We start from the raw sequence: 18,822 nt of genomic DNA on the forward strand, positions 1-18,822 counted from the left end.
TCTTCTCTTTCCTAGCAGTTGAAACTCAAACATAGAAAAACAAGCAACCTTGAGAACAATACAATGTAAATAGCCAAGAAACACAATTCTCACTTCAGCAGACGTTCGTGTCAAGTAAATTCGACAAAGTTATGCCTGTGCGCAGTGCAATAGGCTACATAGGATTCGTAGTAGCTATGAAAACAAAACAGCACAAGTACTTTGAAAACAGCTACTGAAACATTTTATTATAAATGTATTCATACTTGACTATTTGATTTCACAAATGACAGTGAAATGCTCGCACTGTGGAGCCCTAACCACCTGCCAAAGTGGCTGGTAAAATAGACATTTTGCCAGCCAATAACAAAATCTACTCGCATTTGGCAGGTGTTAATTTAGGCCTGTCGATAGACCTATGTTTTTGTTATTATGAGCAGGCCATCGTATTTTAATATCAATGAGTATTTCACCTTCTCTGGTCATAGGAACAACATGAATTTGTGCCTGAGGTAGATGCGGTGCGACTCGAGTTTCACCATCAAGTGGAAGACTGTGTCCTCTCTCCGGTTAGTCTCACCGGAGGAAAGGAAGGAGAGAGCAAGGACCGTGAGAGGCGGATCCTCTGCTGCTATCTCCCTCCCTCCACTGAGACTAATGCCGTGTTCCAAACAACTGTGGACTCGGAAATCTGACTTCAGTGCGTTCCAGACAATTGGGAACTGAAAAAAAAACAAGATGGGAAAAATTGTTTTGAATGGTCATCCAACTTCAACTTCATTGTCGTGATTTATTCGTTTTTTCCAAGATCCCTGTTGTCTCGAAAGCACCATGACCATCAGATGCAGGTGCCATCAAGTAAAATAAAAAGTAAAATAAGCTAATTATTTCAATTCATGCTAAGCTGTGCCTCACAAATGCTATAGCAACTGATCTCTTTTGTTGTCAAAGAGCGAATTTTTAAATATAATATTGATGAGAAGAACAATACTGGCAGGCCAGGCATATAACCAATATGCTGTGATAATGTATTAAGCCTACTGGTCAAACCTCATGCATACAGAACTGTTTTCATTGGGTTAATGTTACATTTTTTAAGTCACTTAAAAAAAAAAAAAATCTGGGCAGTAGATTGACTTGCTTTTTGACTGTGAAAGGGATATGGACTCAGAAAAGGTTGGTGACCACTGCTCTAAACTATGATATCTTAACTAAATAGAAAAATTCAGATTTAGAAAAATTGTTATTTGTGGTTTACATGATACCCAGCAAAAACCAACTATATCCTCTATAAATACAAAACACTTGTTCAACTTACCTTCTTAGTTACAACTTAAAGACATATCAATCTATGGCAGTGAATAAGAATGCATAAGTGTTTGTTCTGAAGCACCACAAGCACACTAATAAACAAGAGCAGAATGAATTAAATTGTCTCAAAGTAATCTGAAACAGCACTTTTCACAAGATCAAACTATGCAGTGAAATGCAGTTTGTGATGTCACCACTAGATATATGCATTTCTATTAAATAGATTCACTACAGTGCTTACAACGGTCAACGGTCATGTAAAGAAACACTAAGGCAACGAGAGCTTGCTATAACAGATCAAACAATTAGCCAGATATTTCACCGGACGTATAAATGTGAATCCGGTTGGCGTTACCACTCACTACAAAATATGGTGGTGAGAGGAAGCCCAGTGGCCGGCAGTGGGAGAAGATGGAGCGACACGGATTTTGGCTGACATTGTGCTAATTTTCTCATTGATTAAACATTTTCTCAATACAGTTGTTTCCAAAACAAAAAACATTTATGGACAGAGTGGACTAAGTTTTGTAGACTTTACCCTTTGCCAAAGTAAAATTGTTTTTAAAAAAGTGCAAGGGTGAATTGAGTTATTGAACACAAGCACTTCAGAGTAGGAGTTCCCTTAAAGAAAATACATACTAGAACACGCAAATATGCTCTGCTTGCTTGTTCTGCCCACTATGACTCATTTGGTGCCATTGGAAAACGACAGGTTGTGGTCGATCTTAGATTATTTATAAAAATCTTTATGACAGGCAAAAACGCTACTTGAAAATGTTATTTCTGAAACCATAATATAACTTACACGGTCATTCAATATAAAATATATTAGCCTCCTTAAAGTATTCAGACCCCTTGACTTTTTCCACATTTTGTTACGTTACAGCCTTGTTCTAAAATGTATTAAATAAAACATTCTCAGCAATCTACACACAATATCCCATAATGACAAAGCGAAAAGATTTGACATTTTTGCAAATGTATAAAAGTTTAAATTAAAAAGTATTCAGACTTTTTGCTGTGAGACTTGAAATTGAGCTCTGCTGCATCCTGTTTCCATTGATCATCCTTGAGATGTCTCCACAACTTGGACTCCCCCTGTGGTAAAGGTCCACCTATATAAGGTCCCACAGTTGACAGTGCATGTCAGAGTAAAAACAAAGCCATGAGGTCGAAGGAATTGTCCGTAGATCTCCAAAACAGGATTGTGTCGAGGCACAGATCTGGGGAAGGGTACCAAAACATTTCTGCAGTATTGAAGGTCCTCAAGAACACAGTGGCCTCCATCATTCTTAAATGGAAGAAGTTTGGAACCACCAAGACTCTTCCTAGAGCTGGCCGCCTAGCCAAACTGCGCAATTATGGAAGACGGGCCTTGGTCAGGGAGGTGTCCAAGAATCTGATGGTCACTGACAGAGCTCCAGAGTTCCTCTGTGGAGATGGGAGAACCTTCCAGAAAGACAGCCATCTCTGCAGCACTCCACCAATCAGGCCTTTATGGTAGAGTGGCCAGACGGAAACCAATTCTCAGTAAAAGGCACTTAATAGCCAGCTTGGAGTTTGCCAAAAGACACCTCAAGGACTCTCAGACCACGACAAACAAGAATCTCTGGTCTGATGAAACCATGATTCAACTCTTTGGCCTGAATTCAAACTGTCACATCTGGAGGAAACCAGGCACCATCCCTACGGTGAAGCATGGTGGTGGCAGAATCACACCGTAGGGGTATTTTTCAGCGGCAGGGAGACTAGTTAGGATCGAGGGAAAGATGAACGGCGCAAAGTACAGAGATCCTTCATGAAAACCTGCTCCAAAGCACTCAGGAGCTCAGCCTGGGGTGAAAGTTCACCTTCCAACAGGACAACAACCCTAAGCACACAGCCATGACAAAGCAAGAGTGGCTTCGGGACAAGTCTCTGAATGTCCTTGAGCGGCCCAGCCAGAGCCCAGACTTGAATATGATCAAACATCTCTGGAGAGACATGAAAATAGCTGTGCAGCAATGCTCCCCATCCAACCCGAGAGTTTGAGAGGATCTGCAGAGAAGTATGGGAGAAACTCCTCAAATACATGTGCGCCAAGCTTGTAGCGTCATACCCAAGAAGACTAGAAGGCTGTAATCGCTGCCAAAGGTGCTTCAACAAAGTACTGAGTAAAGGGTCTGAATACTTATGTAAATGTCATATTTTTTTGTTTTTGATAAATTGGCAACAATTTCTAAAAAACAGTTTTTGCTTTGTCATTGTGGGGTATTGTGTGTAGATTGAGGGAATATTTTTTAAATACATTTTAGAATAAGGCCGTAACCTACCAAAATGTGGAAAAAGTCAAGGGGTCTCAATACTTTGCGAAGGCACTGTATTTCAAGTCAACTGCAAAAGTAATTAGCTGATAACTGAAAACATTCATGCACAAAAATGCTAGCTGCACTGGTTTTAGTCACATATTCTAATTGAGGTAGCCAGCCAGCTAGCTAACAATCTTAACACATGAATGCAAGCACATGGCCTAAATGATAATTGGCGCAGATTAGTCTAGCTTTTTGCAGATTGCATGTTTCCGAAAATTAACTAAATAAGCCCACGAACATAATAGGCCCAGACAGTGACAGTGTTCTTTTTGTATCAAGGTTGAGTCCGTGTTTACATTGGCGACAGTCCAGTGGTCGCATATAAGTAGCACAGATTGATTGCTTACTAGCTAGGCTAACTTCTTTGCTGGCTAGAAAGAGCCTAATTACAGTAGATTTGTTCATTCTATGTATAGAATATTGGCGCTTTATCTGTGGAATAAAGACTGATACAAATATTTCTGTAAAAGGCTAATATCGGCCGATAATGTCGGCCAACCAATATATCGGTCGGGCTCTACTATTGATATCTGGCTAAATAGAATAAACATTAAAATAAGAACCAAATTCAGCCTTTTTTATATCAATATCAAATAATTTCTGAGTAACATATGTAACTTACTGTAAACGTTGTACATTTAAAAATTGACAAAGTTTTTAGCTAAAAAGCAATTTAAGCTACAATTTTGCTAAGACTGTCTGGGAGTGGTCTGAGTGCAGAGGGGAAAACTGAAAACTGTTTTTGGCAGAAAGGTTTGTAACGCTTTGTTATTGGTCTATTAATTTACTGCCTAAGCCGAAACACCCAGCCATGCAAACCTGCTGATTAGAAGGTCCGGTGTAGATTAGTTGCTAGTTGAAAATACAAAATCAGGAAATAACACGGATAAAAAAAAATCAAATAAACAGTTCTAGTGTTGGTTTCATCAGCTGTTGTACAAAAGAATTGACTCCACTGGGCCTTTAACAATTGACCATGTCACCTCTATATACACTAGTCTTTTGCTGGGCATTCCAATTAGAGATCATTAACCCCCCCCCCCCCCCCCTCAGTAAAAAAAAGTTGTACTTTCTACTATTACTACTGCTGACCAACGCTGTATTACAATCAAGTTTAAAAAAGTCCATCCCGTTACAAGTCAGTGATATTAACACACTGGTAACAGTGCTGTCTAATGCTGCCCCCTGTCTTTCAGAGAATTGTATTCACTTTCAAGAGCAGTTTGATTCGGGTCTGATTTGACCAGATTATTAGCACACGAGGTTTGCGGCACGTTAATTGGGGAGAACGAGCTCGTGGGAAAGGCTGGAGTGGAATGGTGTCTAACACATTCGGGTGGCAATGTAGCCTGTTTTATGCCCCCCCCCCCCCCCACTTTGGTTCTGAAATCACCATCACTCACTAATCATGTGTTTGAGCTAGCAATATATCAATATTTATCCTTTACAATTTAGCTATGACATAGCCAATGAATATCACAATTTTGGATTCCACCCCCATCTCGAATCGTTTATTGAATTTATTTTCTCCTCCCGCTTTGGCTATGCAGTGCGCCTCACAAAAGTGATTCCTCATTATTAAATTATAAACTTTACCCTGTATCTAAAAATGACAACATACACTGATTGTTGAAAGCAGAACTACCTAAATTATTGCTGATGGTGAACCTGAACAATGGAAATAAAAATCATTGTAAACCCCGTTCAGCAGGTATAGCCAGATGAGAGTTGCGTCTCAACCTAGCAAATTACATAGGTTGTCACTCAACTAATAAAGCCTAATATCGCGCAAGCCATTTCACCATTTGAATGCGGTACGCAGATGTGCAAGATCAGGCACAGGCCGCCTACCTCGCGTTGCTCAGCTCGCAAAGCTGGGCACATTGCACAGTTTGACCAGGCTACATGTTCTCTTGGGTTGTTCAGCATGCAAAATGACTGTTAGATCAATGACTGTCACAGTTATACGCTCAATTCGACACAAGTAGATGATGCATCAGTCGGAAGGTAGAAAGAAAGTAGTATGAGCTGAAGATTTTTGTGAATCGGCGATTCTTAACATTTGAATTTATTTTATGACTGATGCTACATTTGGAAACGTTAAACGTCTGGGGACCGATGGGGTCATATCTTAAACATTTGAATCGGGGACCGATGCACATCGGTTAATTGTTACAGATTATACTTCATAATATAAAAATCAGACAAGTTGTACTATTTCTTAAAGCTGCAATATTTAACTTTTTGGTTGACGACCAAAGTCATTTAGAAAAGTGAGTTATAGATCTGTCACTCGCATTGAAAGCAAGTCTAAGAAGCGGTAGATATATTCTGTGTGCACCATTTCTATGCTTCCCGTTCTTTAGTTTAGTTTTTGCCTTTTGTACTTTCAATTTTGGACACCAGTGTCAAACAGCTGAAGTTACAGTATTTTGGGTTATTGACCAGATATTTCACAGCAGTATAAAATGGTACAATGATTCTCTACATTAGACATTTCTTGTTTTGTCACAAACAGAAATTAGGTGAACTATTAGAATTCTAGCAACCAGGGAATGGCTGAGCGACTTCTGCATATTGCACCTTCAACATGTAGCCTAATAGCCTAAACTCCTTTAAGTATGAGTAATAACCAGAGAGCTGTTCCTACAAAAAGGTAATAGCAGTAAAAGACAGGCAGACAATGCAAAAAAATGTGTTTAATGTCACAAATGCTTTGCGGCTGTGTCATTTTACATAGCCTATAGTCTACTTTGTCAGGACAGATTGAAAATGAATTATCCACTGTAATTACACATACCTTAAAAATAAAGTGTTAATAACATAACATAAAGAATGTCCCTTCCCTGCTGTTAAGGCTGAGACCAGCATGTCGTCGATATCACAGTGCTTGGGGCGATATACACAGAAACATTAATGATCTAATCATTCTTAATGCCAAGTACTAGTAATCCTTGGCTGGAGCAAAATCAAAGAGAAGAAAAGGTTGCCGTTAAACAGTCACAAGCTCTCCAGCACCAGATGCCTTTCTTTCAGTCTCTCCCTCTCCATCTCTCCCTCTTTCTTTTTTGTCCTCCGTTCATCTCTCCAGCTGCAGAGTAGAAACGGCAGGGGCTGGAGAAATCCCCCGGACAACTCGTCTGGTCACGGACACTCCAGACCCATCGGCCACCCCTATTCTACCCGCCACTTTCCTGGCAAACATTTGCTCTCCAGCTTAGCGTACCCCCACATTTTGGCTGGGAATGCCAATCAGAGCCCAAGCCCCGAGGCCGAACTGTGGCGAGCGAGGGGAGCAGGAGAGGGGAGCTGTTCCCTGGGAGCCACAAGGCAAAGCCAGAGCTTTTGGCAAAGACAAACAAGAGGACAGGACTCTCTCCCCATTAATATGCACAAGCAGACACCATTGGCTGATCTTCAACTAAGACAAAAGTGGATGGGGGGAGAAAGATGGTTTGCAGTGGGCTCCATATGTGGCGGTGTTGGGGACTGAATGGGCAAATGGGAGTGGCCGGCATCTTTGAATATGGTGTTGCTTCTTTGTTGCGTTCTTATTTGGTGTTTCAGATCTCCATCATAACCACAATACAATCCCTGATCTTAGAACTTTCACTTGGCAAGTAAATTAATATAGACAAACAAAACTACATAATTCCCTGCACTACTTACTTTAAGAAATGAATTGAGTTTTGTAAAGTATTCCAAAACCCTTTGATGTTCTTTAGGCCTGGCACTTGTCGATACAAATAGCAGTTTTCCACCTGTAGCGATCACACTAGTTGTTGAACCATCACCTGCATTCTGCCTTATGTTCTACAAATGTTGATGCAAAAAAAACATTGACCAAACAGTAAATAAGTGCCCAACAAGCAGTGAACCACAGATAGAGGTACAGGGGTAAAGGTGCTGGGCCTCATTTTCTCTTTTGAGGCAACAGAATGCCTAAAGACAAGCTTGCGTGAGGACATGGAGGCCTGTTTGAATTCGCTTTGTCCCCTTTCCAGCTCCCCCACCAAGCTACCAGCCCTCTTCCTCCTTTCTTTTCCCCCTCACACCCCTCTTCACAACAGGGACCCCTCCTCAGTGTTTGTAATCCCAGCAGAAACACTTAAGGTTCACAGTGGGCGCTCATCAAAACCATCTGCCTGAGGAAGGGGAGAGGCCGCCCCCACTCCGCCACTGCTGTATTAATCTCTTCAATTAGCACCATTACAAACCCTTCAAGTAGGCTGATTACAGTAATGGTCACCAGCGCCATACAGGCGGCAGCACTGAGAGCAGGGGATGCTGGGACCTACGAAACCAATCTAACTGATGCACAAGCGCCACACAACAATACTGTCTTTCTGCAGTTTGGCTAATTATGAGAGACAGAAACCATAACCAATCACTGGCACTTTGGCAATGTTAGAGTCACCAGTAGCAAAATGCTGCCACTGACATGTGCAGAATAACATGAAAATAACTCTACCACAATGGTGATACAGTTGTACTTGAGTATCATCCGATTCAAACTTCAAAAGGAGGCCACTCCTTGAGCATGCCATGTACCCCAGCATCGATCTCATTGGAGAGATTTCAGTCAGTTCATGGGGAGCTTGTTACACTTAACGTGGACGAGACTTCCTGCCATTAATAATTCATGGAGGCATTTCAGCTCAATCTGTATATGCTATTAAAACAGGAGGAAGAGGTGAGGTGCATCCTTATAATAGAACACGGTTTTGGTTCTCTGAGCTCACTAAGTGAAAACACTTGAGGATAAAGCTGCAACGGATGAAGAGAGCAACTGATGCACTGATGATGGTGTTGTCTACATGGCAGTCCACCCACCCAACCCCCTTCAACCCTCAAATCGAGCTGTCGCTAAGACTGTCATAAGAGAAAGGGCAAATACGCAGCTGGTGGTCCTAGTATGAATATTTCATCATCTGCTACCAAATCCAGTGTTTGGTTTCAGATAGAGAAAATGGGCAGGCCCCAATCCCTGCCCCCACCCCCATCTACACAAACACATTTCCCACAAAGTTGCCTGCAAATGCCAATTTGTCCTCAGATCAAACAGCGTTAAGCCATTTAGACAGTCTCTGGCACTGTGGACCTGATGGACAGACAATCTACAAAAATTATATCTCTACCTGTCCTCTGTTGAGGTGCCGCAGCAAGCATGCAATGCACCACAGCTGTTAGAACAATTGTGTGTAATCTTCAGCATTCTTGACAAATATTGATATTCATTCCTATTGTAGCAACATGGCTGAGCAGAACTTTGTAATTAACGATAACTGCAATCGCAATTGTAGAGTAAATTCAAATATTAAAATGTTCCTACTCAGTGATGGCAGTTATGTTTTCTAAGTGTAATATTATGAAACCTTACAACTATCCTACTGATAGAAGGCCATATCTTGAGGCCCTTCTAGTACTGACAGGACATTATGTGTAGAGAGAGGTAGACCCACCTCCTGTATGGTTCGACTGCCGGGGAAGTTTAGGTTGTAGTCTCTCTGGGCTTCACGGTGGCTGATGACGAGCAGGAAGTTCTGATTTAACGACTCCTGGAGGTCGCTGGAGAGGGAGGAATACATTTTTTTTTTTTTAAACAGAGTCAAGCAGAGAACAAGCAAAGACTTGTCAGACACTTATCCCTGCAGTGACGTGGCTTCCTGCATCTCCCCTGGGGCTCGTGCCCACTCCTCGGTCTCTGTCCAGGCAGGCCTCGCCTGGTGCTGGGTCCCTCTGCTGCTCAACAGCCCCCAGCAGCCTGCTAGACTGCTCCCTGACCCAGCATGGGGCGGCCAGGACACAGGGCCACAGCAGTGACATCCCACATACAGCCTGTTCACAGCCCCAACAACACATGGCTGGTCTGGAAGTCAAGAGCATGTATTGATTTGTCAGAGGGTCTTTTCTCTGCACCTATACATTAGCCAGTGGGTTTTAAGGGCAAACAGGTGTAGAGTTCTGGGTCCTAACTTGCCGTTTTGAGCAATGACTGAGGATATGTGCAGCATAAGAGGGAGATACTTTGTGTGCTTCACAGAGAGCTTCAAGTTTTGGAAGCTTCCCTAATAATAAATGTTGAGGTTAAGTAGCGGTTTGAACAAACGCTCAGTCTGTGTTCGTGAATATGAATTGGGAGCTTAGTTCAAGCCAGGCAGTTAATCAGAGCTCAAATCCAAGTGAGGAGGAAGAGGAGAGTCAGAATTAATATGTAGCACACATTAATTATGCAAGCACTGCCTTAATCTGCGCAGATCTGGACGAGCTTATGTTAACAGAAGCTCAAATGTACTATAATGACAGCATATTTACATTGACTAAAACTACGAAATCAATATGTAAATGTTATGTTTGTTGTAGCTAACCGGGAAGATTGAAAATGTGTGGTGTGGAAGGACTGGATGCATATGTAATGAGTTGAGCAGGGAGAGAGGGAGAGGCAGGCAGGAGAGAGAAAGAAAGAGAAAGAGAAAGAGAAAGAGAGAGAGAGAGAGAGAGAGAGAGAGAGAGAGAGAGAGAGGAGAGGAGAGAGGAGAGGAGAGAGAGAGAGAGAGAGAGAGAGAGAGAGAGAGAGAGAGAGAGGAGAGAGAGAGAGAGAGAGAGAGAGAGAGAGAGAGAGAGAGAGAGAGAGAGAGAGAGAGAGAGAGAGAGAGAGAGAGAGAGAGAGAGAGAGAGAGAGAGAGAGAGAGAGAGAGAGAGAGAGAGAGAGAGAGAGAGAGAGAGAGAGAGAGAGAGGAATGGAGACTCACACAGGGGATCTAGCTAATATCGCCATGATTTGTTTGGACACAGTCCCGTTTGTTGCTGGCAGACTAAACCGCGAAAGAGAAAAGTGGGTAGCTGGGTTGTAGCGTTATCATAAGCCGTTGTGAAGACCGCAATAAAAATAATAATAATAGTGACTTATGGCTTTACACAGTAAACATGAGCAGACTATGTGGTCCATACTGTGAGGAATTCGTCTCCTCTGTAACTTAGCTATTTGGCTTCCTGCAAGTCGGTCGTATTGAGATAAAAGATCTATGGAAACCTACGGTGGAGAATTAATATCTTTGCTTCTGGGGTCATACTACCGACTCAACGAAGTGCTTTCAGCTCCTCTCATGTTTTCTCTACACTTGACTCCCATCAGGCCGTCCTGCTGTGAGGGCTTAAGGGTTACGTAAGTGTTTGCTTCAGCAGTCAGTGCACTCTATACATGGATACACCGGGCCAGGCTCCGTCCTCTCAGGAGTACTTGACATGGCATGAGGTGCGCCGAGTAAAATGTCACTTAGATTTATAAATAATAAATAAACCGTTTTGCAGGAGGAGGAGGAGTCTCAACAGATTGGTTTCATTTTGAGATAAGCCTCCCTGATTCATTGAGGGTCCCTAGGCACGGAGCAGACACACAGAACTTATTAAACTAACCCTGGCAGACACGCACACTTTTTCCTTCACTTTAGAACATCACAATACACACACTGACCATCTCATCTGTAACATATGAGCTAAAGAGATCAAAACTACAGGCAGACAGACATGCATTACCATCCTACCTTCACAAAAAAGGAAATACGCAATCTTCCATTATATGGTATGTCTTGGTCTGCCATTTTGTTTCAAGACTAATCATCAGACGAATTGTTAATAGTTTCCAATGCTTTTGGGCAGCCAGCATCTGAGGCATGAGTATCTCTGAGGGGTTAACAGACTGGGGAGGGAGGGACGTGGCAAATAAATACCAAATGTCTAATGATGCATTTGTATTTCACATTGAGTTCAAATTAAAATAACCTTCAATAAACACACTTCCTGGAAGCAACAGAAATAGATGAGTCACATTAAAATATTCATCACCCTACATTATTTATGCAAGAGATTAGCTCCATCTAGAAACCCTCCTATATTCAGTCAGTCAACAGACACCAGGAAACGTTTGTTTGGCTCAGGAGTAGATATTTGTAACAACTTTTGAGTGAGAGCTTGACTGAAATCTCCAATTTATTTATTATCAAACACCGGATTCAAATGAGTGGGCCTGATGATATGGATAACTATTTGACTGGTTTGTTTGGTTAATGTGTGCAGAGATCGGCTTTGAAGTAATTGCCTACTGTGGCTTTCACTTGTTAAGTTATGTCCCATTTTCAGAAACGTCACCCAATTATTACAAAGGGCTAGGAACTAAATCAGAAGTAAAATGTTAGGTTTTAAACTCAAGCAATGAGTAGATTAAATATGGACATACGTTCTCCTGGCATAGTAATATACACAAATATTAGTGAAGTACTAAATACTGGATGGTCTATTCCAGTATGTAGACAATTTGATTATTAATGAATAAATAAATTACCACCAAATATAATTGCCTTCAATAACTTAAAACAGTTAAATAGTAATATAAAAAAATGTTAATGCCAAAAAATAAGCACACAATTTATTCCAACTTCTACTTTGTTTCATTGGCTTTTCAGCGCACTACCTACCACAAAGTCTAATTTCAATTAGTTACGCCGGCTTGAATGTACCCTCCTCAGTACAAGTGTATGTCTTGTTTGTTCACTGTGTGATATAAAAAGGTAGTACCAAGGTAGCTCTGCTAGTAGTGCCCTGTCAGCCTAGTCAGTCTCCCGTTTCAGCAGGTACAGTATTAGGCCTAATACAGGGTTTGGCAGAGCGGTGGGAATGGCAGCTCTCTGACAGCAGCAGACTAGCAACTCGGTGACGGCGCTGCGAAGGTTATTTTTAATGCTGCTGTGCTAACGGCTTGCCTGCCCTCCCTGCAGGAGGCCTGCTCCTCTGAGCGGTGTGATCGTCATCCTCTTTCAGCAGCAAAGATGACAACAGGGTCGCCACAAACCCCCGCTAACTCCCCAACACTCCACCAAAATAGTTTATGGAAGATAATGAGCTCCTAACACTGAACACTATAGCTATAGCACACAGAAAATTGGAAATTGTGCCACTAAGAGACAGCAGTTTGCACAGTTATCCAGAAAATGGCCATTAGCTGCCTCCTACACAGTCAAACCTCTACTTACTGGTTATCAAAGCAGCACAGCCAACGGCAGCAGCAGCAGCATTCTTTCTTTCTGGATATCAACCCCCTACATATCTGAGAGATATTACAAAACTGTATCCAAACAAGGCATTGCAATACTTGACCCATGCCAGTATCTGCCAGTCTCTCTGTGTCTGATTCAACGTGTTCTGAGAGAAACACAGGAGGAAGAAACATGAGACCAGTTGTAATTCGACTGTTGTCCTCCTGTCCGACACACGTCGGTGCACAGTGACTGCTGTAGAGCCGGACTGGCTCTTCATAATGCATGGCAGTGCCAGGTGTCTATCTCCTCAGCAACCCCACTAGGCCCCGACTGCCTCCCTAATCAACAAACATAATTACACAGATCCATCCCCTCCTGTTACAACTGACCACGGACAAACACCAACAGCACTACATCTCATCAACAATTACAGAAGCAATACTATAGTACCTTGCCTTTCACACGGTTCTCTCTCTACACTTGGTTAAATCTGATGTTGTTAAAGTATGCTCAGAGAAAGATTGTACAAGCGTTCAACCAAATCCTGACCATCCTTATTGGTTGGTGCCACGCTGGCAAGCAGGTGCACCAGAGAACATTATCACCACGGGTGGGATTTCCTTATTAGTATGAACTTTACCTGGCTGATACAGATGAGAAATCAGATCGGACACAAAACCAGCCTTTGTGATGGGATTACAGCTCAATGATGAGTAGTTTGACATTTCAGATGGAAAGGTTGTTAAAACCTCCTTGGATTCATACAGCTTGGTAGAATGACCTTCTAGAGTGGCTTAATGGTTCCCCCGCAAAGAATCTCAAATGTCTCTTGATATTACATAAGTGAAAGACTGCTTTACTATTGGTATTGGAAAATAACTCAATAAAAGCTCTGAAATGGTTACAAATACAGCTATGAAAACCATTATTTACACTACAGAGACTATTGCAGTAGCCTTTCGTTTTAAATGTCAAAATAAATGACAGAAACCTTCTGTGCAAAAGGGTAAAATATATTCGTAAAATATTCCAATCACATTGAAATCTATGGTATAATATTAATGGATGGTATATAGTCCAGAAACAATTTGACCATTATTAGGTGTATAGTGCCACCTAGTGTTCAACATGTATGTAAACGTCTCTGGATGGCAGCGTTGCAATCCTGTTGATAAACCAGTCCTTTAGGATGTGGGCAACCCTAACAGGCAATGCTACTGCATATTTCCATATCAGAAAAAAAGTGGCAGTGTCTATTTTATTTTAAAAAACAGAGGCAATAATGCTTTTGTTGGGATGGTATCTCCAACAGTGAGGGTAGGCCTATTCTACAACAATTGTGCTGCAGATTACACGACTGAAAACAAAGAGTGAGTGAAGTTAGTTACCTGTTTTGGCTGGTGCTTGCAGTGGGTGTGATATCTGGGGTGAGCACATACAGGCTGTTGTTCTTTGGCAAGTGTAAACTTTGCAGAACAATCTGAGGACATAGGGACGAATGAATAATGCACAGTGGTACTGTATCCATCCCCACTAAATGGGTGTGGGTGACATTTGTGAAAACTACTCCGATGTGTGAAAAATAAATTAAGATAAAGCTAAAAATGGTGCAAAGAGATGGTTTAAACATGATCATTTGAAGAGGCATTCCATTACGGAAAGAATTCTTATTTTGAGGGCAATACTCACACTGTCAGATAGGTCTCCACTCTTCCAACCCTTCAACTGCATTTTTGATACGGGGACCTGAAGCTCTGTCTCAAGAATCTGTTTAATTTCCCCTACAAAGATAAAATAAAGGAAGAAATACCTAATGTAATTGCAACAGCAGTTCACCATTAGATGGCAGTAAAATACAGGTTACACAAAACCTTCAAATACGTTTTTAATGCAGTGAAATGACCGAATTCATTATGTGTATTTTCTGTCATGAGGGCGCAAATATATGCTTAATTAATTATTTTTAGACAATTTTCCCCTTACAAACAACTTATATATTTGGGTAAAACAGACTTCTTAACACTATTATCTTCACAACAGAAATTGTTCCAATACTGGTTACAAATGTCTAGATTCTGAGAAAGGGATTAGTCTAAAAACTAAAGCACTATACCTTAGTGTGAAGTTAATTTGACCAACATCGCACCTTTTACCAGGAACTGACAATATTTTCGGTTCTCAGTAACACCACATTGTCTCAGAGTAAGCAAGCAGTAAGGGTGTGTGATGTGTAGGCCCATGGAATGTTAGTGTAGGAACCATAGTATGAGTAGTCTATGTTGAGAGGGTCGCCTCACCGACTACGCTGCCCTCCTCTATGACCACTTCCACAGTGCGCTGGCGGTACTCCACCCGGAAGTTGAGCATGCGTGGCTGCCGCTCCACAATGTGTCGGGAGGGGAGGGTGGGGCAGAAGGCTGAGGAAGACGAGGAGGATGCTGCTGGAGCCGCTGGTGCTGCTTGGCTGTGAGGTCCATCGATGTTGGCCTGGGATGCCACGCTGGATAAGTTACTGTGGGTTCAGACAGTTGGCAAAGTGTCAGACGAAGCATCATGTAGAGCAGTGGTATTAATACTATCAGCGGGGACCCCATCCCCCCCCCCCCCCACCAGAATTTTTGGCAACCCACCCCACATTTGCTAGATAAAGCGCCACCTTATCTCAGCTCATTGGTCACCATAACACCATCCACCGGTAGCACGCACTCTAGCAGGCATCTCTCACTGGTCACTGAAGTTGGAGACTTATATCTCCCTCCCTATCTTTAAAGCATCAGCTATCTGAGCAGCTTACCGATAGCTGCAGCTGTACACAGCCCATCTGTAAATAGCCCACCCAACTACCTACCTCATCCCCATATTGTTTTTATTTACTTTTTTGCCCACTTGTATTTCTACTTGCACATCATCATCTGCACATCTATCACCTCAGTATTAATTTGCTAAATTGTAATTACTTCGCTACTACGGCCTATTTATTGCCTTACTCCATTTACACATACTGTACATTGATTTTCTATTGTGTTATTGACTGTACTTCTGTTTACCCTATGTGTAACTCTGTGTTGTTTTTTGTCACACTGCTTTGCTTTATCTTGGCCAGGTCGCAGTTGTAAATGAGAACTTGATCAACTGGCCTACCTAGTTAAATAAAAGGTGATTTTTTATTTTTTTTAAGATATATATAATGACAACCTTCAAAGCTGTACATTTTGATTTTCACGTTAACAAATAACTTTCAATTCATTACACATTCAACTCAGAGCACCAATACCTACATTTACTCAATAAAATCGTTCTAATTATTTTTCAATAACATTTGTGTCCCATTTCATATGAATATGTAGTCTTAAAAAAAAGATGTAGTAAAACTCCATTGCCATTCCCTAGTGAGGTCTCGACCACAACTTTGAATACCACTGATGTAGACCAACACAGAGCATCACGGAGTCTATTGTTTAGTTTCAACCACCAAAATACAGCGTTATTCTTACACCACATATGGAACGTGATGGTTAAAAACTTGGTATCACAATGCATGGAAATGCTGAAGGAAAGCATCACATTTCATTTTAAGTAGCCTAAACCACAAAAAATACCCAAACAACTGGAGCACGTCAAAATAAATAAGAATACCCACAACCTCCTAAGGCAACAAGGGTCGCTCAGCCGCAACAAAAATAGTTTCAGAGTCAGTGTAAACAGGCTTCACACCCGGGATAATATGGGCAGGGCCCTATAGACGCTGAATTGTCTGCCACTGAGCAAAATCAGTCTTTTTTTGTTGTTGCAGAGACCAGAGACACAAAACGCCTTTCTCTCCCTCTCTATGTCTAGGGCCTGAATTCCCCTGAGCCCTAGTCCCACATGGCAGTAAATAATGTATTTTCTCTCTCCCAACCCAGACAAAGAAGCTTCTCTTTTCCTCTGGGGTCAGCACATATCGCACTGGGAGGGGGAGCAGGGTGCCAAGGCCTTGCACAAAGACTGCATTTATCCCACCTGATTACAATACCAAAAGGTTAAAGACGTTGGGATTCTGAGGCCACGTAGAAAACTGTTACAAACAGTCATCATACCGTAAACAGATGACATAGGTCAGGCTTGGATACACCCACAGCCAGAAATTAGGCATACCATCATAGGTGGAAGGGCAGAGAGAGAGGGAGAGATAGAAACAGATGGGCAGGTAGAACATTTTGTTCAGGAAGAGCAGAGGCTGTTGGCAATAATCAAGGGTCAAACCCTCAAAGGGCACATGGCCAAACACCTGTACTCCAGATACCTGCACAAATGACCTTGTATACTAATAAAAAATAAAAAAAGAGGCAAAATGCAGTAAGTTACAGTTCATATAAGGGAATCAGTCAAAAAAGGTAGGGGCGTGAATCAGAAAACCAGTCAGTATCTGGTGTTACCATAATTTGCCTCATGCAGTGTGACACATCATGCAGCGTTTCCAAACTGACAACTTATCATACATATCCATCATAGAATGTTGGTGTTGTTGAGACCGGCCCATCTTTCACCTAATCCATTGTGAAGCTTCTAACTTGACTCCACACACACACACACACACAAGTGCACACACACAACACAACCAATGACTAAATATATATGGCGTGACAAAAATGAGGTCAAAATTCACCATGGACAGAAGGCTTGGAAGGTGATGGAAGGTTGTGATGGAAGGTTTCACATACTAAGTGTAACTACGATACTTGTTGTTATCAATGTGCCAAGTTTGTAGTTAAGGATTGTTAAGTCAGGAGTGTTTCAAATAAAAACGGCTGTTCCATGGCATACATGAAGATGGCACTCTCCACCTATTCAATGTGAGGCAGGACATGGCTTTGTGGCTGAGAGCAAGCCTCCAGCTGGTTCTAGTCACCTCAATGGAGCCGTTTACTGTGGAGGAGTGCCATCCTACGAGAGCAGCCTGGTGCCAGCTATTTAGTATACGGGCTGGCTGCAAGTCACGCTGCCAGGCTCCATTCATAATTATGTGTGCCCTTAAGAAAACCATGTTCTCATGCCCCAAAGTCTCAAGAAACTTGCAAAATAAACCGTTTAACAGAATGTGCCCAGCCTGAATGTATTTGTTCTTGAGCTCAGTGTATTCATGAGTGCCGACTGACCGTTGAGCAAAAACGCTGTCCACAATGGCTTTTCTCAGTTAGTAACACTCTTAATTCCAGCTTTTGGCAAGATCTGTTTTTCTGGATTTATCCTCTTTCCCAAAACACTATTTTGCTTCTGTTGATAGCTACTACTGTATACTCAAAGAACATATCAAATACTTTCTCCCTACCATTGAAATTCAGTAATTCAAAACGCAATGACACCTACAATCTCTACCTTGAATATCACCTCAAACTATAACCACCGGCAAAAATACTAGTCTTTCACCTGATATTGCCCAGCTTTGAGCTAGAAATCTGGTTTCTTGATTTACGGCTACATTGGTGTTGAAATCTCGACAGAGTAAACATGAAAAACTGAGTTTCCTAGGGGAAATGAGATCCAAAGCCTAAATGTTCTGCACTGATGATCACGATTGTTTCCTTGGTTGTTCCTCCATCTGTCACAGGTTGTGCCTACTCAAGCTTTGTACAAGAAACAGAGCTACATCTTCAAGAGGTCAAGTGCGCTTGTGAAAACAATCATTAAACTGATGTTACAGTACTAGTGTCCCAAAGCTACATCACTCAGCAATCCTCATCAGGCCAAAGTTTAGGCCTTCTGCAGCTTTACAAAAAAAAAAAAAAAAAAACTAGCTCTTGATGACTTGAAAAAAAACATCTAGGCCTACACAGATGGACTAAAGCTCCACTTTACACAGCTATGAAAATGTACAGTACTAGTCAAAAGTTAACACACCTACCCATTCCAGGGTATTTCTTTGTTTTTACTATTTTCTACACTGTAGAATTGTGAAGACATCAAAACCATGAAATAACACATATGGAATCATGTAGCAACCAAAAATGTGTTAAAATCAAAATATTTTATATTTGAGATTCTTCAAAGTAGCAACCCTTTGCCTTGTTGACAGCTTTGCACACACTTGGCATTTTCTCAACCAGCTTCATGAGGGAGTCACCTGGAATGCATTTCAATTAACAGGTGTGCCTTGTTAAAAGTTC

The 18,822-nt window shown here is 41.7% G+C and overlaps 1 protein-coding gene across 2 annotated transcripts in view; it reads right to left on the reverse strand.

Annotated features, from left to right (window-relative positions):
- Window positions 1-18,822, reverse strand: part of LOC129855271 (FAS-associated factor 1-like) — an 85,068-nt gene that overhangs the window by 53,719 nt on the left and 12,527 nt on the right. For both annotated transcript variants that reach the window (XM_055922749.1, XM_055922748.1), the window contains exons 4-7: window positions 14,974-15,188; window positions 14,366-14,457; window positions 14,065-14,156; window positions 9,104-9,209 (exon numbers count right to left, since the gene is read on the reverse strand). In XM_055922749.1, the coding sequence (XP_055778724.1) occupies window positions 9,104-9,209; window positions 14,065-14,156; window positions 14,366-14,457; window positions 14,974-15,188 (505 nt within the window). The remainder of the gene's footprint in view (window positions 1-9,103; window positions 9,210-14,064; window positions 14,157-14,365; window positions 14,458-14,973; window positions 15,189-18,822) is intronic.

This window comes from Salvelinus fontinalis, chromosome 5 (assembly GCF_029448725.1).
Source record: "Salvelinus fontinalis isolate EN_2023a chromosome 5, ASM2944872v1, whole genome shotgun sequence".
Taxonomy (NCBI): domain Eukaryota; kingdom Metazoa; phylum Chordata; class Actinopteri; order Salmoniformes; family Salmonidae; genus Salvelinus; species Salvelinus fontinalis.